Genomic DNA, 19,128 nt, shown 5'->3' on the forward strand with positions numbered 1-19,128 from the left:
CAGCTCCTCCACCTGGGTCATTCGGCTTTCTGACTTTCTCATGGCTGGCTCTTCCTTAGATTCAGTTCCAGTGTCCTATCCTCTCTGGCCTATTTTCCCCACTTGTCCCTGTTTTATTTTCCTGCATGACATTTATCATTTGATTTCCATGTGTCCATATTAATCCTCTGATTCTCCCCATTGGAATGCTAGCTCCCTGAGGACAGGCCCCTTGCATGTCTTCTTCACTATGGCAGGATCCACCAATGTGCCTACCAACAAATTCGTGTCTGATGATGGTTAGTATCTAATGCCAAATGAATTCCAATTTGACAGGTAAGTAAACTGAGGTACAGGGAGGGGTCTGCCCGGGGTCTCCTGGGTATTCAGTGAACAGAGCCAAGACAAGCCCATAACTCCTGACTCCCAGCCCAGCATCCCAGCCACTGCACCACCTGCATCTATGGACTGACAGTTGGGGTGCCTTCCACCTAGAACTCAACAAATGTGGGGTTAAATCTATCTTTCACCAGTGACAATGCTTGTCCACCTACCTTTCTCGCCACAGAACCAAATATTCTCCTGATACACTGGTGTTTCACAATTACTAATTCCAAAGAAGGTCAAAGACAACAGTTTCTTTTTTAATTCTCTAGAAGAATTCCACTGAACTTAAATGATTTGGTGCATAAATATTAATGGAATTGTGACGTTTTACTAAAAAGTAAAGGTTAATGGCTACATTTGCTGTTTTTCCACTTCTCAAACATTAAGCAATCCAAAATTTTACATGCATATTACAAGCAGGAACAATTTGTTCAAAACATTACCCACTATTGCTGTGATAGTCTTAATTGTCTTCAATTAAGGTCAAAAGTCATCTGAACAGCTTCGCTTCTTCTGATGAAGATTTAAATTTTACTTAATTAGTGTGTTTCTGAAAAAAACCTCATTTTCCTGACATGAGATCCTTCCATTCATTTTCATCTGTCTGAAAATTGCTTTCTTATGCACACTGCAGCCTTTACCCTCTGCCTTGAAGCTGTGTCTATACGCCACTAGTCATAGAGATAGAAAGATGGAAACCCAGATTCCAAACCCATTTGGATGCATCTCTGGAGGATGCACATTTTCAGCTTCTAGCTGTTTCCTTCTTCAAGCAGCGGCCTCGACCCAGAAGTGAGTAATTCACCAGCGAGTTATCGCCTGTCCTTTTTACCCTTTTCAGCTCTTCTCTATTTTGGTTAATTTATTCAAGTTAAAATCTCAAAGTAAATTCAAAGAACTACACTCTATGACATGAACTACCCAACCCTTCCTCTCAGCGCATAGCATTCCCCAGAGCCTGAGCCAGAACCCTGGGTATCACCTTTGACTCCTCCTTCTCCACCCTCCAAGATGCTACACAGAACTATAATCAGTTCACTCTATCTCCTGACAATCTCTTAACCAACTTCTCTCCATTTTCACTACCATTATCTGACCTAGTCCAGGACTCATCCTCTAGATTCTAGATTCTAGGCAGTGGCAGCAACCTAACTGGCCCTCTGTCTCCAATTTTGCCTTCTCCATGCCATTCTCCACTAAGCAGTCAGTGCCATCTTTCTAAAACACAGATCTAATAATGCCACACCTTTGCTTACATCTCTTTCATGGCTGTGCACTGACTATACAGCCATTCATGATCTGGCCTTTTGCCAAACCTTGCCCCTTATTTCCTACCTAGGTTCTCCCCACCCTCTAATAACGCTGAATTTATCTTCGGTTCTTTTAATGCACCATGATTTTTTTCATCTTGGGCCCCTTCACTCATGTTGCATGCAGAACCCTCTTCCATTCATCTTCTCCTGGCTGGTTCCTATTTGTTCTTTTTTGCATAATAAGCATAACTCTCAGTGGAAAAACTTTTTCATTTCTTTTGGGTAAGGCCAGGTATCCTGCTCTGTGCTCCTGGTAGTCCTCCTATCAGGGCACTAACTATCCATGGGTTGTATTGCCAGCACTCTATGCTTTACAGCTGTAGCTCAGCATCCATCACCACACCTGACTACTCCCTGAATGTTGATAAGGGAGCTTACAGACTAATGAAAGCATAGTTCTAAAAGGAAATCCTCTCCATTTATATGTAGAATGTGGGGACCGTTTGTATACTTTGAAAGCAGCATGAATAGATCTGTATTAGGGCAAGATTCCAATTTCAACTTTGCTCCCTTTCTTCTCAAATGTAAGCAATTTAACAACAGAAAATAACTACTTTCTAAATAATATAAGCCTTATATACTATATCTCCTTGAAAAAGGAATTAAACTTCTAACTATATGTAAAAGATATAATTTCTAGAAATGTACTACCTTTTTTAAATAAATGTATTGGGGTGGCATTGGTTAACAAAATTATACAGATTTCAAGTGTACAATTCTCTGATACATCATCTGTATATTGATTGCCACCCAAAGTCAAATCTCCTTACTGCTAACCACCCACCAGGAAAAGTTCTTTCTTGGGCCGGCTTCATGAAACCTTAAGATCCTCTTCTGATATTTCCCCCTCACTGCCTACCCTGCATTCTGATATTCTTTAATCAATTATCTGATAGTACCAAATTATTTACATATAAGCTTAAATAATTCACAATTGGAAAGGTAAGCCTGCTATTTACCAAATGCATTCCATTATGGATAGCCCTTTTTGTTTATTAACTATAACAAACTCTTGATGTAAAAAACCTAATTCCTCTGCCAAGTGGTGAGAAGAACCACTTTTCACTTCTGAAGAACTGGGGGAGAAATTTTAAAAATACTGAAAGAAGCCACGAGGAGAAGGAACATGGCATGTGTTGACTGCCTAATAAATAGGGTGCGAGGATCCATTTACCTCCTTACTCTTGTTGACTCCCCAGTTGACTCCCGAGATACTGTAAACCAATATCTTCACATCACCTGCAGGTTACACTGAGGCAAGGGAACTTAAGAGCAGTTGCAAAAGCTTACACTCTGGTGACTGATAAAGCCACAAATTAAACCCAGGTTTATTTGGCATCTAAGAGGAAAGTTCTTCCTACCACAAGAACTCAGAAAACCGTAGAGTATCTTTTGAAATACAAAAGTTTTGTTTAAATAAAAGAGATGCCCTCTTAGGAAGCCCAAAATGTCCTCTTCATCTTCTCACAGATCTGTGCAACAGGTTTCTCGTAGACCCCTAGATTTCAGCTTCCTATTAATTACACTTAGATTTCATTTTATCTATCATTTAGGGATAAAATTGAAAAACAGAATATTTACCATCATATCTTTTAAAGTTGAGTATACTGGCATTACGTTCCATTACATTTAATCTACATTAATTAAGCTTTGCATTTTAACAATGCCTTATATTAACACACTTGAATTATACAAAAAAATAAACATTAAATCTGCAATGACATTAACATAGTTCAGCAAGACAGATTCATCTTTGTTGCTCTTCCAATGAGCTCTATTGATACTGTAAAAAAAAATCCATCAAATTAGGAATATAGATTAAAATAAGAGTGCCCATTCCATTACATTAAAAAGTCTATTTTAATTGCTACCCCTAGGTACGTTTTTCAATCATCTTTGTACTTAAGTTTTCCATTTCTTTTTATCTATCCACTTAAGATACCCATGGGAACTCAATTGGCTTGGTTACTGGGAAGTGTGCAGGTATAGCTGTGCCAAAAAGTTCAGTCTGGTTTAGGGAATCACAGGCTTTCAAACCACCCACCTCTGGCTGCTGCATCCCCACCCAGTGAGAGAGATGCCTGCCTTTGCCTGGAAGGGAACTCAGCCACTGAATGAACTCTCCTGCCATTAATTCAATAACGACCTCGCCTGAGAATAGCCAGAAGCCTAGCAGAAATTGGAAACAGTAATTTCCAAAACAGTCAGTGCTGTTTTTCTGGACAGCAGGTGTCAGAAAGGCAGTTGGATGATGACTTCCTGTGGTGCACATGATGGCCATCGCAAGCATTCAGATCCCAAGTGCCATTCCGCAAGTTCATCAGCAGAGGGGAACTTGGACTGGAAACTGAATACAACCACAAAGTCTGAGAGATACTCATTTCCCTCTAACCACAGAACTAGGGAGGAGTGACGGCTGCTTACCTGGCCACCTCTCAGCATCCTGTTTTCCTTCAGCTTCAAATTTCAACATCATCACCAACAATGCCACCAACATGGCCAGAACCACATCACAGCCACGCCACCAAGACTTTTTTTATACAAATTTAAATTTAAAAGGCTTTTTCATTGAGTTTTGTTCTAGGTGTTTTACAAATATTTCTAATACTTACAAAAGTCTCTAGGAATTATTTATTTCACTCTCCAGATACCAACACCTCTGCCCTTTGCCCTGTCCTGTACAATGTCTACATGCAGTACCTCCAAGGCAACCTCTGTGCCTGAGACAACATACGTTATGACACTAGCCATGAATTTCTGGGCAACCCTAACCAGAGAGGAAATATCCCAAACAATCAAGACAGAAACTGCCTAGTTATTCCACTATCAATGTTCTCTCATCCTTCACCTGCCGCTAGACCCAATTTTCCAGGACTGGTCAATGAAATGGGATACAAGTAGTAATGTGTAACATATCTAGTCCTGCTGGCTCTCAAACCTACCCAAGAAGAATGACAAAATTCTCATCACAGTGAAAGTTATTCATTGACCTCTCCCAGAATGTCATCATTCAAGTAAAACTAAAATGCATAGCAGCCGGATAACTGAACAGCAGGGCATACAAATTCGTATCTGTGTATCAATATACACAAAAGCTACTCCTTCTTTTAAAATGTGCCTCCAAAATTAAAATATTGAGCATGGTATATGGATACCATTTCAGCAAAAACCCAATTTCAGAAAAGAATTTTCAGCAAACTCAAAAGTCTAGAAGTCTTAAAGCACATTTTGATGTCTGTAAACAAAACCAGGTCATACAATATAGTTATTTTAATCACTTTGAAATTTTTAAACACTCCCCTAAGTGTTTGGATCAAAGAGGATGTCAAATTGAAATTTAAAACTATAGGAAAGTTCAGAAAATGAAAACAAATACTGATATTAATGTGCTGAATTCAAAGTAATACAAGAAAACATAAAGTCTCAGTAAACAGAAAATAATGAAAACAAATGAACACTCAAGAAGCTAGTAAAATCACCATTAAGATTATTGAAAAGGAAATAAGAAGCAGAAATCAATGAACTTGAAATGAAAATCAGTAGCCTTGATCAATAAAACTAAGAACTGTTTCATTTAAAAAACACCAATAGATTACACAATCCATGATGAGCCCAGCCAAGAAAATAAGGAAATACATGTTTTACATATTACAGATTTTAAAAGATATTACCACAGTATAAAGTGTTATTATATAAAATATAATGTCCAACTCTTTGCTCCAACAAATGCAAACATAATGAAGTATGATTAACAAAATTTAAGTTTACTTTTAAAAAGTTTTAAATTAAATAGAATAACATGAAAGAAATAGAAAATGAACATTTTCAATAATAGATTTCCCAGCCTCCCCAAAATCAAATTATCAGCCCATAATATAGTCATGCTAATTCTAGCAGAAACATTTATAAAAGAGGTATTGCCAATATATTTAAACCAGTCCAGGCATTAAAAATTTCAAAAATCCTTGAACTAACTCACATCCACCAAAAAAACCTACAGTATTTTACATATCTTACTTAAAATATCTTACATATTTAACATTTTAGTGTAAATGTTTAGAACAATGGTTGGCATTAATCAGTGCTCAAAATAATGTCAATTACTACTATTTTTACCAACCCACGTGTTCCATCTCAAAATCATGGCAACCTCTTTCTGGGATGCGTTCTTCTGATCCCTTACTCCTTCCCATTCAGCCTCTCAAAGATCTACTCACTTTTGTCCTTATGCAACCGTCACCCGTCCTGAAGCTTTTCGTGGTTTACCACAACCCATCCTGAGTTTAACCACTATTGCCTTTATTTCCTTTACACAGCGCATTAGCATTGCATCTATAATACTCTGTGACATTTATTTGTCCATCTTCCCCATTAACTTATGTGATCCTTGGAATAAAAAGTCCCTATTATTCACCTTAATATTCCCAGTGACAAGCACAGTTCTGCACAATAAATACTTCTTAAAGGTTACTGTTAAATATTGCTCATTAGCTTGCTTGATGACCTAAATATGATGGATAGAAAGCGGTTTCATATGAGCAAGGTCCACCAGAAGCTAGAGGTAGCTCAGAAAGATACTAGTGAGCCATCCTTGATGTGCCAACAAGAAAGCTGCTTGGCCCACGGTAAATTCTTAATGCAAAATAAATGTACTGATGTGTTCAACAGAAGCAAGGCCTCAGCCAGCTGCATGCTCTCTCGGAGCTACCCCCTCTAAATCCCCGGGTGTTCTGTGCAGTGCATTCCTCCTACGCAGGTTTCTGAGACTGAGCTTTCTTACCTTTGTTCCAGTTCCCGAATAGACAGGATCACTCCAGACGTCGATGGCTTCTGCTGCACAGTGGCCACAAAGGTGAAGTCACTCTTGTTTCGGAACAGCTGAATTAATTTCTCACTCACGTGAGGGGCTGCATGGATCTCTCTGTGTATGTCTGGGAGTCAAGAAAGAAGAGTGGGAGGAACAGGAGTTAGGGTGGGAGAGAGGAGGAGGAGGAGAAGGAGAAAAAAGAGGAGAGGGGCATGAGAAGGAAGAGGAGAGAAGATGCACAGTTAAAAATGCCACGTCCAAAGGAAGTGAAAGTTGCATTTTTCACTTCTCCCTCCTGTCAATAGTTTTCATTTTCAGACACCAGCCACCACTCCATACAGCTCGCTCATCCAATGCAAAACCCAGAAATTCCATCCCAGCCACCATGCCCACTTGGCACTTTGACACGTTCACAATTGGCCAGTGGTATTCTGATGGGAGTTTTGTGGGGGGGATCTTAATATATTTTATTGATTTTTTACAGAGAGAGGAGGAAGAGAGAGGGATAGAGAGTTAGAAACATCAAAGAGAGAATCATTGATCAGCTGCCTCCTGCACACCCCCTACCGGGGATGTGCCCACAATCAATGTACATGTCCTTGACCGGAATCGAACCTGGGACCTTTCAATCCACAGACCGACGCTCTATCCACTGAGCCAAACCTATCATGGTTTCAGCATGATGGGAATTTTGACAGGACACTGAGCAAGGTGGCCTGCTGCAAATAGATTAGGTTGCTGTAAACAAGGTGAGATGCAGGCAAATAAATGGGGCCCTAACTTCAGAGAATCCTGAATCTAGTCAGATCCAAAGCCACTCCGAAGACTCTGAATCCACTTTTCCCAGGGGCTCTGTGGCCTTCTCTCCACAGGGCACCTAGGAAAACCCGTCCTCACTTTGTACCCCACCAAGATTTACTAGCGCTGATAATACCAGACAACTCCACTGTGCCTAAAGAATAAATACAAGCCATGCGCGTGATCCACACACGTGCCTGGAATGGCTCTGCACATATGCAGCGGGTGACTTTCCTCATGAAATATTTATTCAAGTCCAGGCCTAGAGGTGCAGGAGTCCAGGCAGGAATCTCTCTCTGCAATATCCGTGTAGGAGAGACATTCATCATTTCATGCTCAGGCTCCCCCTTGTCATGATAAACCGGGCATTATCTCCTCATTTTACACTGTGCTGCCTGGCATCAGAGAGTGGCACCAAGGGAGCTGAGTGAGAAAACTCTTCAAAGAATGACAAATGAACAGCAAAGGGGTTTAGTGGGACTCCGCGTTCCCAGACCACGTCCTCTGACTGTGTAACTACCTGGCTATTTCTCAGGGGCTGCAGGAGGAGCCTTCGAAAACACAGAACACAAAGGCCACACCGCTGCGCTGCCCATCAGCATCCCAGACCTGTGGACCTTAAAGCACTTCAGCTGCAGGGTGACTTCTGGCAAAAAGAAATCCTTGAATTCTTGACCTTAGTTTGGCCTCAGTCCCTTCATCTGCAAAATGAGGATATGGACGAGGTCAGTGATTGGCAAACTGCAGCTTAAGAGCCATATGCGGGTCTTTGGCCCCTTGAGCGTGACTCTTCCACAAAATACCACAGCCTGGGCAAGTCTATTTTGAAGAGGTGGCATTAGAAAAAGTTTAAGTTTAAAAAATGTGGCTCTCAAAATAAATTTCAATCGTTGTACTGTTGATATTTGGCTCTGTTGACTGATGAGTTAGCCAACCACTGGACTAGGTCAATTGTTAAGGCCTCCTAAACTTAACCTTCCATAATTTCATGAGTAGCTGGTTTAAATTTGCAGCACAGAAAAGAACAGCAAGGTCTACCATCTGCAAAAGCCAGGCTAGGAATGACTTGAAGGTTGGACCTCCCAACCCAGGGAGATCACTCTACCAGCATAACTCTAAACCCTACTTGGACATCTGCTTTTCTGACCAAAAAAAGGCCTTCACAACTGCACTAGTAGGCAGCCTGCTGTCAGCTTTGGTCAAGGGCTGAGATAAGGAGAAGGTATGCTTCCAGAATGCCTTCTCTTCTCCACTCTCCACACAGTAGCCAAAGAGTTCTTTAAAAGCATAGGTCAGAATCATTTCAGTTTCCTACTTGAAACCTTCTATTAGCTTCCCACTGCTCCCAGGGTAAAATCCAGGATCTTCAGCATGGCCAGCAAGGTAACCTAGAAATTCACTCTTTCCTACCTCTCCCCACAGCATCACACTCTTCTCATTTGCGAGAGGAATTCCCCAAGCCCACTCTTACTTCAGCCTCTTTGTCCACTCTCTCTGCCCACAGTGCTCTTCTCCCACTATTCACATGCCTGGCCCCTCCGCCTTCAGCTCTGGCTGCAAATGCAACCTCCTGGTCCGTCCCTCCAAAACAGGCTCTCTGTAAATGTCTACACACCACTCTGGTTATTCTTTCCATCTCACCCAGCCTAACATATATATTGTGATTCGTTTATTATTACCTTAGATCATAATCGTATTTCATATTCCTTACATTATTTCCCTTCTTTTGCCATGAGATCACCATGAGACTATAAGCTCCGTGAGGTCAGGCATATTTATTTATTCATTGTTCTATCTATAGTTCTTAGTGCCTGGCAGAAAACAGGCAGCCAATAAAAACTTATTGAATTAATGTATTTCCCACCTATTTTTGTCATTTACAGTGTTATTTCAAGGAAGCACACATATTAGTCAGAATATAGGGATGTCATTTGAAAAACTAGGGAATCAATGGATACTTCTCAAGTACCAGCAGCCATGGAATTAAAGAAAATGAGGGTCAGCATCAATTTAGCCCCTCCTCTTTGTAGGACACCCTGCCTACGGGTCTCATCCATCCCGCCACACCTGCCCACACAGCCCTTCTGAGAAAGGGAACATTTCTTCTCCAGTTTTTCCCACTTCTCTGTGAGAGTGACTGGCATGTTGAAGTAAAGACCCCATTAGCACTCACCAGAGTGAAATATAAAAAAAAAAAATCTATTTTGATACATTGAGACTTTATGTACATTCTCATTCTCAGAAAAGCTCTTTTGAGTAAATGTTTACCATAATTCAGCCACTAAAAGAACACACGGAAGTATTTCCACTTCTTATAGTACAGAGACGAGCAAACTGGACCAGGTTTCAAGGGACTGATGACTGCTCTGAGTTTAGCAGACACCTCGCTGTGGCCGTAGCATAAGATTCTTTACCCTGCTGAGCCTCATCCTCCACATCTGAAAACTGAGGCCTGAACTGCATAATCTCTGGGTTCTTTCCTACTCTCACCATTTTGTTTAACTCCTCATAGCAAAATAGGGTATTGAGGCTATTTAAACACCCAGGTTTTACCATTTTTCTCCTCCACTGATTTTCCAGGTCACCATAATGTAAAGTTGTCAGTTACTGCATATAGTGACATGTCACCTACTTTGCAGTAGCTTGCTTTTATCCTGGAGTTAAAAGAGCAACTGATGAAAACCAATTGAGAACTTACAGTGAATATTACACTTGCATATTCAACCACTCTCGTGTATGTTTGCTGTATTTCAAAATATTCAATTCCACTAAAGAAAAACAAGTGGGATGGATAAAGCTCATGGGACAAGTTAAATATACGTAGATAGCAAGTTAGCAACCTGTGAAACGTGTTAAGCATAGATGGAATAAATAGAACATAAGTGTGTTGAACACACATTTAAAAAGGATTAAGAGTGTGACTTATGAATAGAAAGGGTAGGAGGACCAAGTCATTATGTACAAATCAGAATGACAGCTATGTCATCCCTAAATCCAACACCCATCTCTAACACTCACTCCACTCACACTGTGGCCCCATGTGTATTCTGAGAAATGCTAAATAAAATCCACTGCTGATCACAAAATTAACAGGTGAACTACAGCTGTAGGCAGATGTGCTTATCCCTGCTTCTCTCCAACAGATAAAGCATGTTTGCTTCAGGTACTTCCCATCGACTGAACTCTTTTTTTTTTTCTTTAACCCCTCTCTCTCCCCCCGCCAAACAGATACCATAAGCTGACCCAGTTAGTTGCAGCTTAGGAACTAGTCATCCAAAATGCTTTTCTGGGATGTATCTTGGTCTTAGGTGGGTGAGAAGAGATTTTTTTTTAATTTAGGCAATACATTTCTACCTGTACTGTACCCCTATTTTTATAACCTCAGCTCCAATCCGTGTAACCACAGCATCAGCAACAAAGCTGATAGGGCAGAGAGGAAATGTGAACATAGGACCAGTGATAAGCCAGGAATCCAGTGGGGTCTCCTATTCTCCCCCCACCCCCATTTGTACGCTTTTCTAAGTGTGTCAGCCTACTCTATCGCTATCCCTTACTTCCTCTTGGATATTTTTAATTGCTTTCATGAGAAATGATTCAAGCATTTGAATTTGGTCTGTCTGTGAAGCTCTTTGTTTTGTGACCTCTGGGAGTGCACTTGAAGTCTATCACTGCATCGCAGTGATTTCCCACACAACCACTGCTTTGGGTGAGCACTTTACATGTTTAAAAGAGGGGGGAAAGGAATGTAGTTCCGGATACCCAGAGGTATTGCATGATCGAGTTAAGAAGTGCTAACTCCACAGCAAGGGTTAAGTGCTTTTTCTTTCCTGGGAAGAGGCAGCTCTACCTAGGCATTTTTAAAGAAACACTAAAAATGCTAATGTAGTGATTAAGCATCAGTAAAACAGTGCTGAGTGAAGAAGGGAGGAGAGTCGCAGTGGAGAAGAAATTAAACAATGGTACTCACACTCTTCTCTAAGATACAGGCAACTTCATTTCTCTTTTCCCTGATGCCTAGGGTGCAATAGGTATTATTTTCATTGTGGACAAGCATGTATTTATGTTTCCTTTGTGCCAGGAACTGTGCGGGGCACCAGGGAAATGAATGTAAAAATGCAATTTCTGCCTTCGAGGATGGCTTCCTGAGTAAGATGTTACCTGGTGACAACAGGTAGAGTGGGGCAATGCACACAGGAAGGAGGGAGTCCGTGAAAACTGGGAATGACACCTGTGGAGGATGTATCGTTGAGCCTAAATCAAAAAAGATGAACTGGTTTGGCTTGGTGAATAGAGTATCGGCCTGTGGACTTAAGGGTCCCAGGTTCAATTCCAGTCAAGGCATGTACCTTAGTTGTGGGCACATACAAGGTAGGGGGTGTGCAGGAAGCAGCTGATCGATGTTTCTCTCTCATCAATGTTTCTCTCTATCCCTCTCCCTTCCTCTCTGTAAAAAAAAAAAAAAAAAAGTCAATAAAATATATTTTTTAAGATGAATGAGCATTTACCAAGCAGGAGAGAGGGGTAGAAGAGGGCCTTATTGAGGGATCACTCTGAAGATGTGAACACCCACATGCTTCCCATTATCCTTGTTGCATTTTTCTTTCTCTGCAAGCATATCGCTCACTAAAAGTCCAGCAGGAAAGCATCTACTCAACCTATTATTTTTTTTTAATATATTTTTGGTGATTTTTTAGAGGAAGGGAGAAGGAGAGATAGAAACATCAATAATGAGAAAGAATCATTGATCAGCTGCCTCCTGCTCCCCTCTACTGGGGATGGAGCCCATAACCAGGCATATGCCCTGACTGGGAATTGAACCATGACCTCCTGGTTCATAGGTCACAGTTCAACCACTGAGCCACACCTGTTGGGCTACTCAATTTATTCTTGAAAGGAACTCTCCAACAATCAGTGAATTGAACAAGCAAACACAGAAACATGACAAAACAAACACACCAGGGCAGCCCACCTCAGCTCTGACTGATGGGGAATCCAGGCCACATCTTAGCAATTATAGCATGTTTACATCAAGAACCTCAATCCAAGGAAGAATCCTGATATAGGACATAACACAGGCTCCTAGCCTGAGTCCCATGTAAGCTGGTGGTAAGACTGGCCACAAGAGATAAAGCAACACTTGTTCATTAAAAATGGCTGTTGGCTTTTCATTTCTGACTAACAGTGGAAATTTGCCACTTCAGAACCTGCCAAGCATCCACAGGCGAGTCTTGTTGTCAGGAAGGAGGGGGACATGTGTCCCACTGTTAGGTCCTGCATCCTCTCTTTGAGAACGTCAGATGTTATTGATCCAAGCAGCTTTCAAAGCAGCAGAAATCACAATTAGAAACTGGTGGGGATGCCAGGAGACTCCCACTTAACATGTAGGAATTTCTATCTCCACTAACAAGTTCACAATAGCATCCCATTAAAACGTCATTAGCTCCAGAAGCCAGAATGATAAAAAGCAAACGTGTACACGGCTTACAATGGTGCCAACTGCAAGCTAACTGTTTTTGCACATTTCATTTCCCTTACAATACTTTATTACCTTTCCTGTTTTATGGACAAGAAAGACTGAGGCTTGCGGAACTGAAGTAATTTTCTGAAAGTCACTGGGGGCTAGGAAGCCATGGTGCTGAGATCCCAATGTGGCAGGCCACCCACCGCTTCTCTGTGCTACATCTGCTGGCCACCCACGTGTGTGAACTCAGTGCTGGGGTGTGAAAAGGGGATGGACCACCATCGTATACCCAGGACCTGACACATTATAGTCACTCAGAAAATATTTATGAACAGTCTATTTGTATAACACTTCTGTGAGCTACATAGCAACATCTCCCCATTTTACAGGTGAAGAAACTGGGGTACAGAGAAGTTTTATGGCTTACCCAGGCTTAAGGAGAGTAAATGAAGGCAAAATATACTCTCCCATGACACTCCATGGCATTCACCTGGCATCCCCGCTTACTTTTTATTCATCTTCTCTGTCTGCTTCCCAACCCCCTCACACTCCGCACTCCAGCCACACAAGCCTTCTCCTTCTTTCCAGGGCCGTGCTCCTCCCCACCTTGCTGCATTCCTATCTGCAGTGACCTCTCTCTTCTTTTCCTCTTCTTCCAGGGCAAGCTTCATTGTCACTCCTTCTGACTGCCCCAGGCCAGCTCAGGTTCCCTGAATTGTTTCATTGTATTTCCATCATCATCAAGGTTTCATGCATGTAATCGTGTTATTAAATGGCTACCATGCCCACCAGGCTGGATATTCCACCAGGAATGGTTTTCCAGCAGGTACCCACCCCATACACTGCACACTGCCAGGCACGTGGTAGAGCTTTACCACGTGTCCATTACATTAATAATTAATATGGCTTGACTCCAAAGTCTGGACCAGAACATAGCAAAAGAGGTTTACCAATGACACTCCACTGTAACCCCAACTTGTTGTTGAGAAACGGTGCATTAAAATAATGAGCCGCCTACGAAATAAACAAGCCAGCTGAGCGTCCCCAACTCCTCCATCGGGGGACTAAGCCTAAGGAACCCTATGCCACACGACAGTAATCATTTTTTGTAATTACCATGTTATTCAATCAAAAGAGATTGCAGCACCCCCATAATTTTACTAATTAGGCAGGCCTGTGAGGCAGCTGAGCTCTGCTCATTGTAAACATTTCAAATGCCAGTTAGAAAAAAAGCCCCACTTCCCCCTGACACTAAGAAATTAGCAAACTGTAACCACTCCTTCTCTTTAGGCTGCCTGCCCACATTCCAGTAATCTAGTCTCTCCCTAACCCTCATCCCTCCACCCCATCTCAGCTGGACGCCTCTGAGAGAGAGGTAAAGCTGGGATGCCAGCTCATCTGAAGCACAGGGCAGGAGAACAGAAAAGGGAAGACTGGTGTAAAGACTGCATATTAAGACTGCATTGTAAATGGTACACATTTCCCGTTAGGAGATAAACAAGTCATGGGGTGTAATGTACAACATGGTGCTTAGTGTGCACAGTGCTGTGCTGTGTATTTGAAAGATGCTAAGAGAGTACATGAACCTCTATCTCTCAGCCCCGTCCATCTAGCTTACCTCAACCAGTGTCTGAACGCAGCTCCCCAGAGAAACTGGGAGAACTTGGATAATTCAGCTTCCTTCCTTCATGCATGAGTTGCCTTGCCCACCGGCAACTTGGCAGTAAAACCACCCACCCTGCAGGGTTCAGTAAGGAGAAATGAAAGAATATGTGGTCCATGACTAGCACGCAGCTTGTGCTCCATAAGTGTCTCTCCTCCCTCAACCTTGTTTTAGGACATTTCTGAGAAGCTTTGCAAAGAAGGCTCAGAAATCGATACCCTAAAGTGTGAGCTTTAACGTTTGCCAATGTGTTCTCACACATGATGGCATTTCATATTCATAGGAGCCCATTGGAGAGGCGCTGATTGCCTCATTTGAAAGATAAGGAATCGCTGGCTTATCGAAGATGAGTGACTTGCCCAAGATCCCACCGCCAATAAGTAGCAGAGACAGAGCTTCTGACTCCAATGTTGCAGCTCTTTTTACAAATTTCTGCATCACTTCTCTAGTCCCCAGGCAAGAAATAATCCTTAAACTTGTCCATTCCATTTCCACTCCAAAGCTGGGTCTCCCCTCGTTAAGGGGCATCCCTCCTCCAGGACCCAAAACTCTAGCCTGCTTAAAAACCGGATCGTTGGGCTGACCTAATTATAATTACTTCCCTTCGGACACAGTCCCAATTCTCAGGCATGAAAAGGACATTTTAAATGTGGTCTTGCCACGTCTACTCAAATTCAATAGTAAACAGTAGGATATCCTTTTAACTGCCAAGCTAATTCATGATTATTCATTTTAAATCATTTGTACATGTTGCTTCAAATTCTGTTTCAAGAATAAAAATCTGCCCCTCATTGAAATGCACAGTAATTTTAATATGCAAGCCTCCTACAGAGATGATGTCTCATTTTAATTATTGTTTCCATTTAATAGGTTTTCATTAAATTAGAGGATGGAGCAATTACTGGGTGAACAGCCAACATTTCAAAGGTAAGCTCCCAGGTTCGCCGGCAAAGATGGAGAAGCAGAAGGCGACTCTTCTGGGGAAACCAGCGAAGGCTACTTCTTTTCCCGGCTTCAAAACAGAGCTGGCAGCCCCTCACAGTGACATGCAAACAGCTCAAGCATGTGTTTAACTTAAGGCATCTTAATTACATAACTGTTCTATCGGGGATCTGGGCTCCCCTGTCATCAGAGTAGAAAAATGCTCTTAAAAGTCCACAACCTGCAAAGCTAAGATGTCAAACCACAGGAAAATACTCCTGATGAAATTGTCTTCTCTCTCACATGCCAGTAATTTAGTTGGTTTAGTGGATTAATGTCTGACTTTCCACCTCTGGGAAATTGGTTCAACTTCAACACATGCTGTGGTGACCAAAATCATATTAATTAGCAAACTGTCGGAGCCACGATGAGAAATTACTTTGGTGGCCTCAGCGATATCTTACCCTAGAAACTGCACAAATTTGGCACTTGGGGACCAAGAGGGCAGTATTACATCTCAGAGAGAGATGAGGGAATGAATGAGAAGTAGGGAATAAGGGTAGGGTAGGAGGTAAAATCTGCTTTATTGGGGTCCCAGGGGTCAGAGGTGAGGATGCTTGTGATTACATTGAGGGTTTGGGGGCTCTGCATTGCAAAATCTGCACCCAGGGAGAAGAGGGGGGGCTTGACATGCTTCAAATGGGCAAGTCTTTTCTCTCCAAATGAGCTGAAGGACAAGAGGGCAGCTAGAGGGGATGCTTGCAGAAATAAAAGGCCTATTAGATTAGGGCAGGCCTGGTCACTCTAACCTGAGTTGCCAGATTATTATGATCTCTGAACGCATAATAATCTGGCCACTCAGTGTATTTGTCTCTCAAATGGGTACCAAAAGTATTCTAGACTTTTGCTGGAGATCAACCACCTATTTGCCCTGAGCTTTCTATCAGCCAGTGCAAAGGGGAAAACTGATCAGGTGCACGATTTATAGTATCTTTGATATCAGATAAATAAGGTACTCAAGAGAAGTACACTGAGTGACCAGATTATTATGAGTTCAGAGATCATAATAATCTGGCCACTCAGTGTATGTGCCAAGAAAGTAATGTGGGAATCTCTCCCTATGCTATGGGAAGGGGGGAAAATGTTTTCTACAATTTACCACAACAGAGAGTCATCACAAAGCAGCCTCAGTCCCAGGAAAACCAGCAGTAACCGAGTGGTGAACAAGGTACTATCACTGCTCACCACCACTCCATCCCCAGCCTGATACTGACCGTGGGTTAGGGCCCATGCTGGACATGGCTGCTGGAGATGGTTCTTTTCTCTGTCACTACTGGTATTCTGAATATTTCCAAAAGGATTACTAATGTGGAACTCCTCAAGGCAACACTTTCTTTGCAGCTCCTTTATATCCGCTGTCCTAAAAAGCACATCATCAGCTCTTACCTCATGTGCACTGATCTAATTACACGCCTTGTTAGCTAATTAGTTCCAGAGTCACTGCCAGGGAGGTCTCCCTAGCTCTCTATCTCTCTGTGCTGGCCATAGGGTGTCTGTGCTCTCAGCTGCTGGGGAAACTGCAATTATTGGCCTTTCATCCCTGAGCAGGGGAGGGACGGTGAAGCTCTCTGGACACCGGAGACTCCAGGAAACGGGTGTTATCTGTCCAGAAAGGGAGCTATGGGTGTGATTTCTTGCAGACTTGAAAACTGACCTCTTCTTTAGAGATTTTATTCCAATTAAGTGAAGCATTAATGTCAACCTTAAAAAGACTCATTGGAAGTACTGCTTGCTCCTGAACTCAACTGCCAATGGCTTCCTGGCTACTGGCTCCCTCTCCACTAATTTTTCCCTACAGTCTTCCCAAACAAGATCTACGACCAAGGACAAAATTACAACCCCCGTTTACTGAAGCTCTTTTAAAGAAATGAAAATGTCAGTTTGCGGAGAAATTGGTCTTTGATCATTCCTGCAAGTAACTTGGCTCTTGGATGTCCTAGGTAACAAACACTGAGTCGGTGTTTGGTACATTAAATAGTGTATCAAACAGTGTCTTCATGATTATTCATTTCAAAGGGTGTCTGTAAGTTCTCAGGGAGTCCATGTGGGTATGACTTAGCCAGCAGATACTCTTTGGGACTCCCTGGACTACCCCCTCCAAGAATGGTGGTTAGTTCATTCTGCAGCAAAGCCCTCTCGGGCCCTGGGTGAGCTCGCTGAGTGTTGAGCACAGGTAAGGAGCTCCACGGGCATGTAATCTCATTTCAACTCCTCCCACCTGAAGCTCCAGCCACCATCTCCATGCCTATCCAAACCCTGCCCGTCTCTCAAGGCCCAACCCAACACTTCTAACTCCACGAAGCTTCTGGTGACACAACTAAGGGTAGTTTTCCCTCCCTACTTCAAAATCCAATCATTCATCCATTCCAACTTATTTGTAGAACACATTCTCTGTGGCAGACTTTGTACTGTGGTGAATGAGACTCGGTCTGGAGAGAGACATCCAGGCAGTAGTTAGTACCACTCATGCTGACCCATCTTACAGCCTGCATCGTGCCAAGTCCAATGGCCAGCTCTCTATCCTCACCTAACAGACCTCTGGCAACCTCGCAAACAGAGTTCTTCTCTCTTCTTGAAGCATTCTGTCTTTTGGGCACTTTCTTCCAGTTTTCCTTGTAGCTCTGGGACCATCTTAAAACTCTTTCATGTCCTCCTCTGCCTGCTCCCTAATTCTCAGGGTGCCTCTGAGCACTTCCATTCATCAGCAAGCCTGAGTGCCACCTCCATCACCACTGTGACCCTCAGTCCTCTTGACTAGAATATAGCAGCAAACACTGTATGTCAACTTGCTTCCGCTTGTGTCTTTCCTTCTCTCCTTCCTTCTCTTCCCTCTTCTCCCACTTTCAGACTCTGTCTATGCCTGTATCAATCAGAAAATCAAGAAGACCTTTTACAAAATCAAGACACGTATCAATCATCTCATCCCTTACTTTAAACCCTCAAATAGCTGCCTGTATTAGTTTCCTGATGATGCTACAACTAATTACTGCAAACAGTGGCTTAAAACAATACAAATGTATTATTAACTTACTGTTTTGGAGGGCTGCACTCCCTCCAGAGGTCCTAGAGGAAAGTCATTCCCTTCCTTGCCTTGTCCAGCTTTCCTTGGTTGTATCCCCCTCCTACATCTTCAATGTCAGCAGCCAACATCTCATAACCAACCATCCTCTGCTTTCATCTCCTCTCTGATCTTTTTGTTTCCATTTCATGTGGACGCTTCTGATTACATTGGGCCCACCTGGATAATCCATGTCATCTTCCCATCTGAAGATCCTTAACTTAATTACATCCACAGAATCACTTTCATCATGTAGCAATGGTTCGGAACCTTTCTAATGCCTCGACCCTTTAATACAGTTCCTCATGTTGTGGTGACCCCCAACCATAAAATTACCTTCGTTGCTACTTCATAATTGTAATTTTACTACTGTTAATAAATCATAATGTAAATATCTGTGTTTTCCAATGGTCTTAGGCGACCCTGCTAGCGGTTCTCAACCGCTGCTCTAGAGCCTAATATCATTGGAAAACACAGATCATTACATTACGATTCATAAATAGTTTGGAGCAGAGAGGTTTGGCCATGAGCATGAGAAGTCGTGGGTTGATAGGTGTCTTAGGATAAATTAGTTAATCAATAAGGAACAGACTAGCCCCGTGTCAGCAGAGGAAGCCTACAGAATAGTAGTTGGTCTGTTTGGTTGTGTTGCTCCGTGAGGTTGATAGATATATATATATA

At 42.4% G+C, this 19,128-nt stretch overlaps 1 protein-coding gene across 2 annotated transcripts in view; it reads right to left on the reverse strand.

Moving 5' to 3' along the window:
* The window catches only part of NELL1 (neural EGFL like 1), a 622,937-nt gene that overhangs the window by 564,982 nt on the left and 38,827 nt on the right, over nucleotides 1-19,128 (reverse strand). For both annotated transcript variants that reach the window (XM_036427674.2, XM_036427675.2), the window contains exon 3: nucleotides 6,460-6,610. In XM_036427674.2, coding sequence (XP_036283567.1) covers nucleotides 6,460-6,610 — 151 coding nt within the window. The remainder of the gene's footprint in view (nucleotides 1-6,459; nucleotides 6,611-19,128) is intronic.

Source organism: Pipistrellus kuhlii, unplaced genomic scaffold (genome assembly GCF_014108245.1).
Source record: "Pipistrellus kuhlii isolate mPipKuh1 unplaced genomic scaffold, mPipKuh1.p scaffold_m20_p_9, whole genome shotgun sequence".
Classification (NCBI taxonomy): domain Eukaryota; kingdom Metazoa; phylum Chordata; class Mammalia; order Chiroptera; family Vespertilionidae; genus Pipistrellus; species Pipistrellus kuhlii.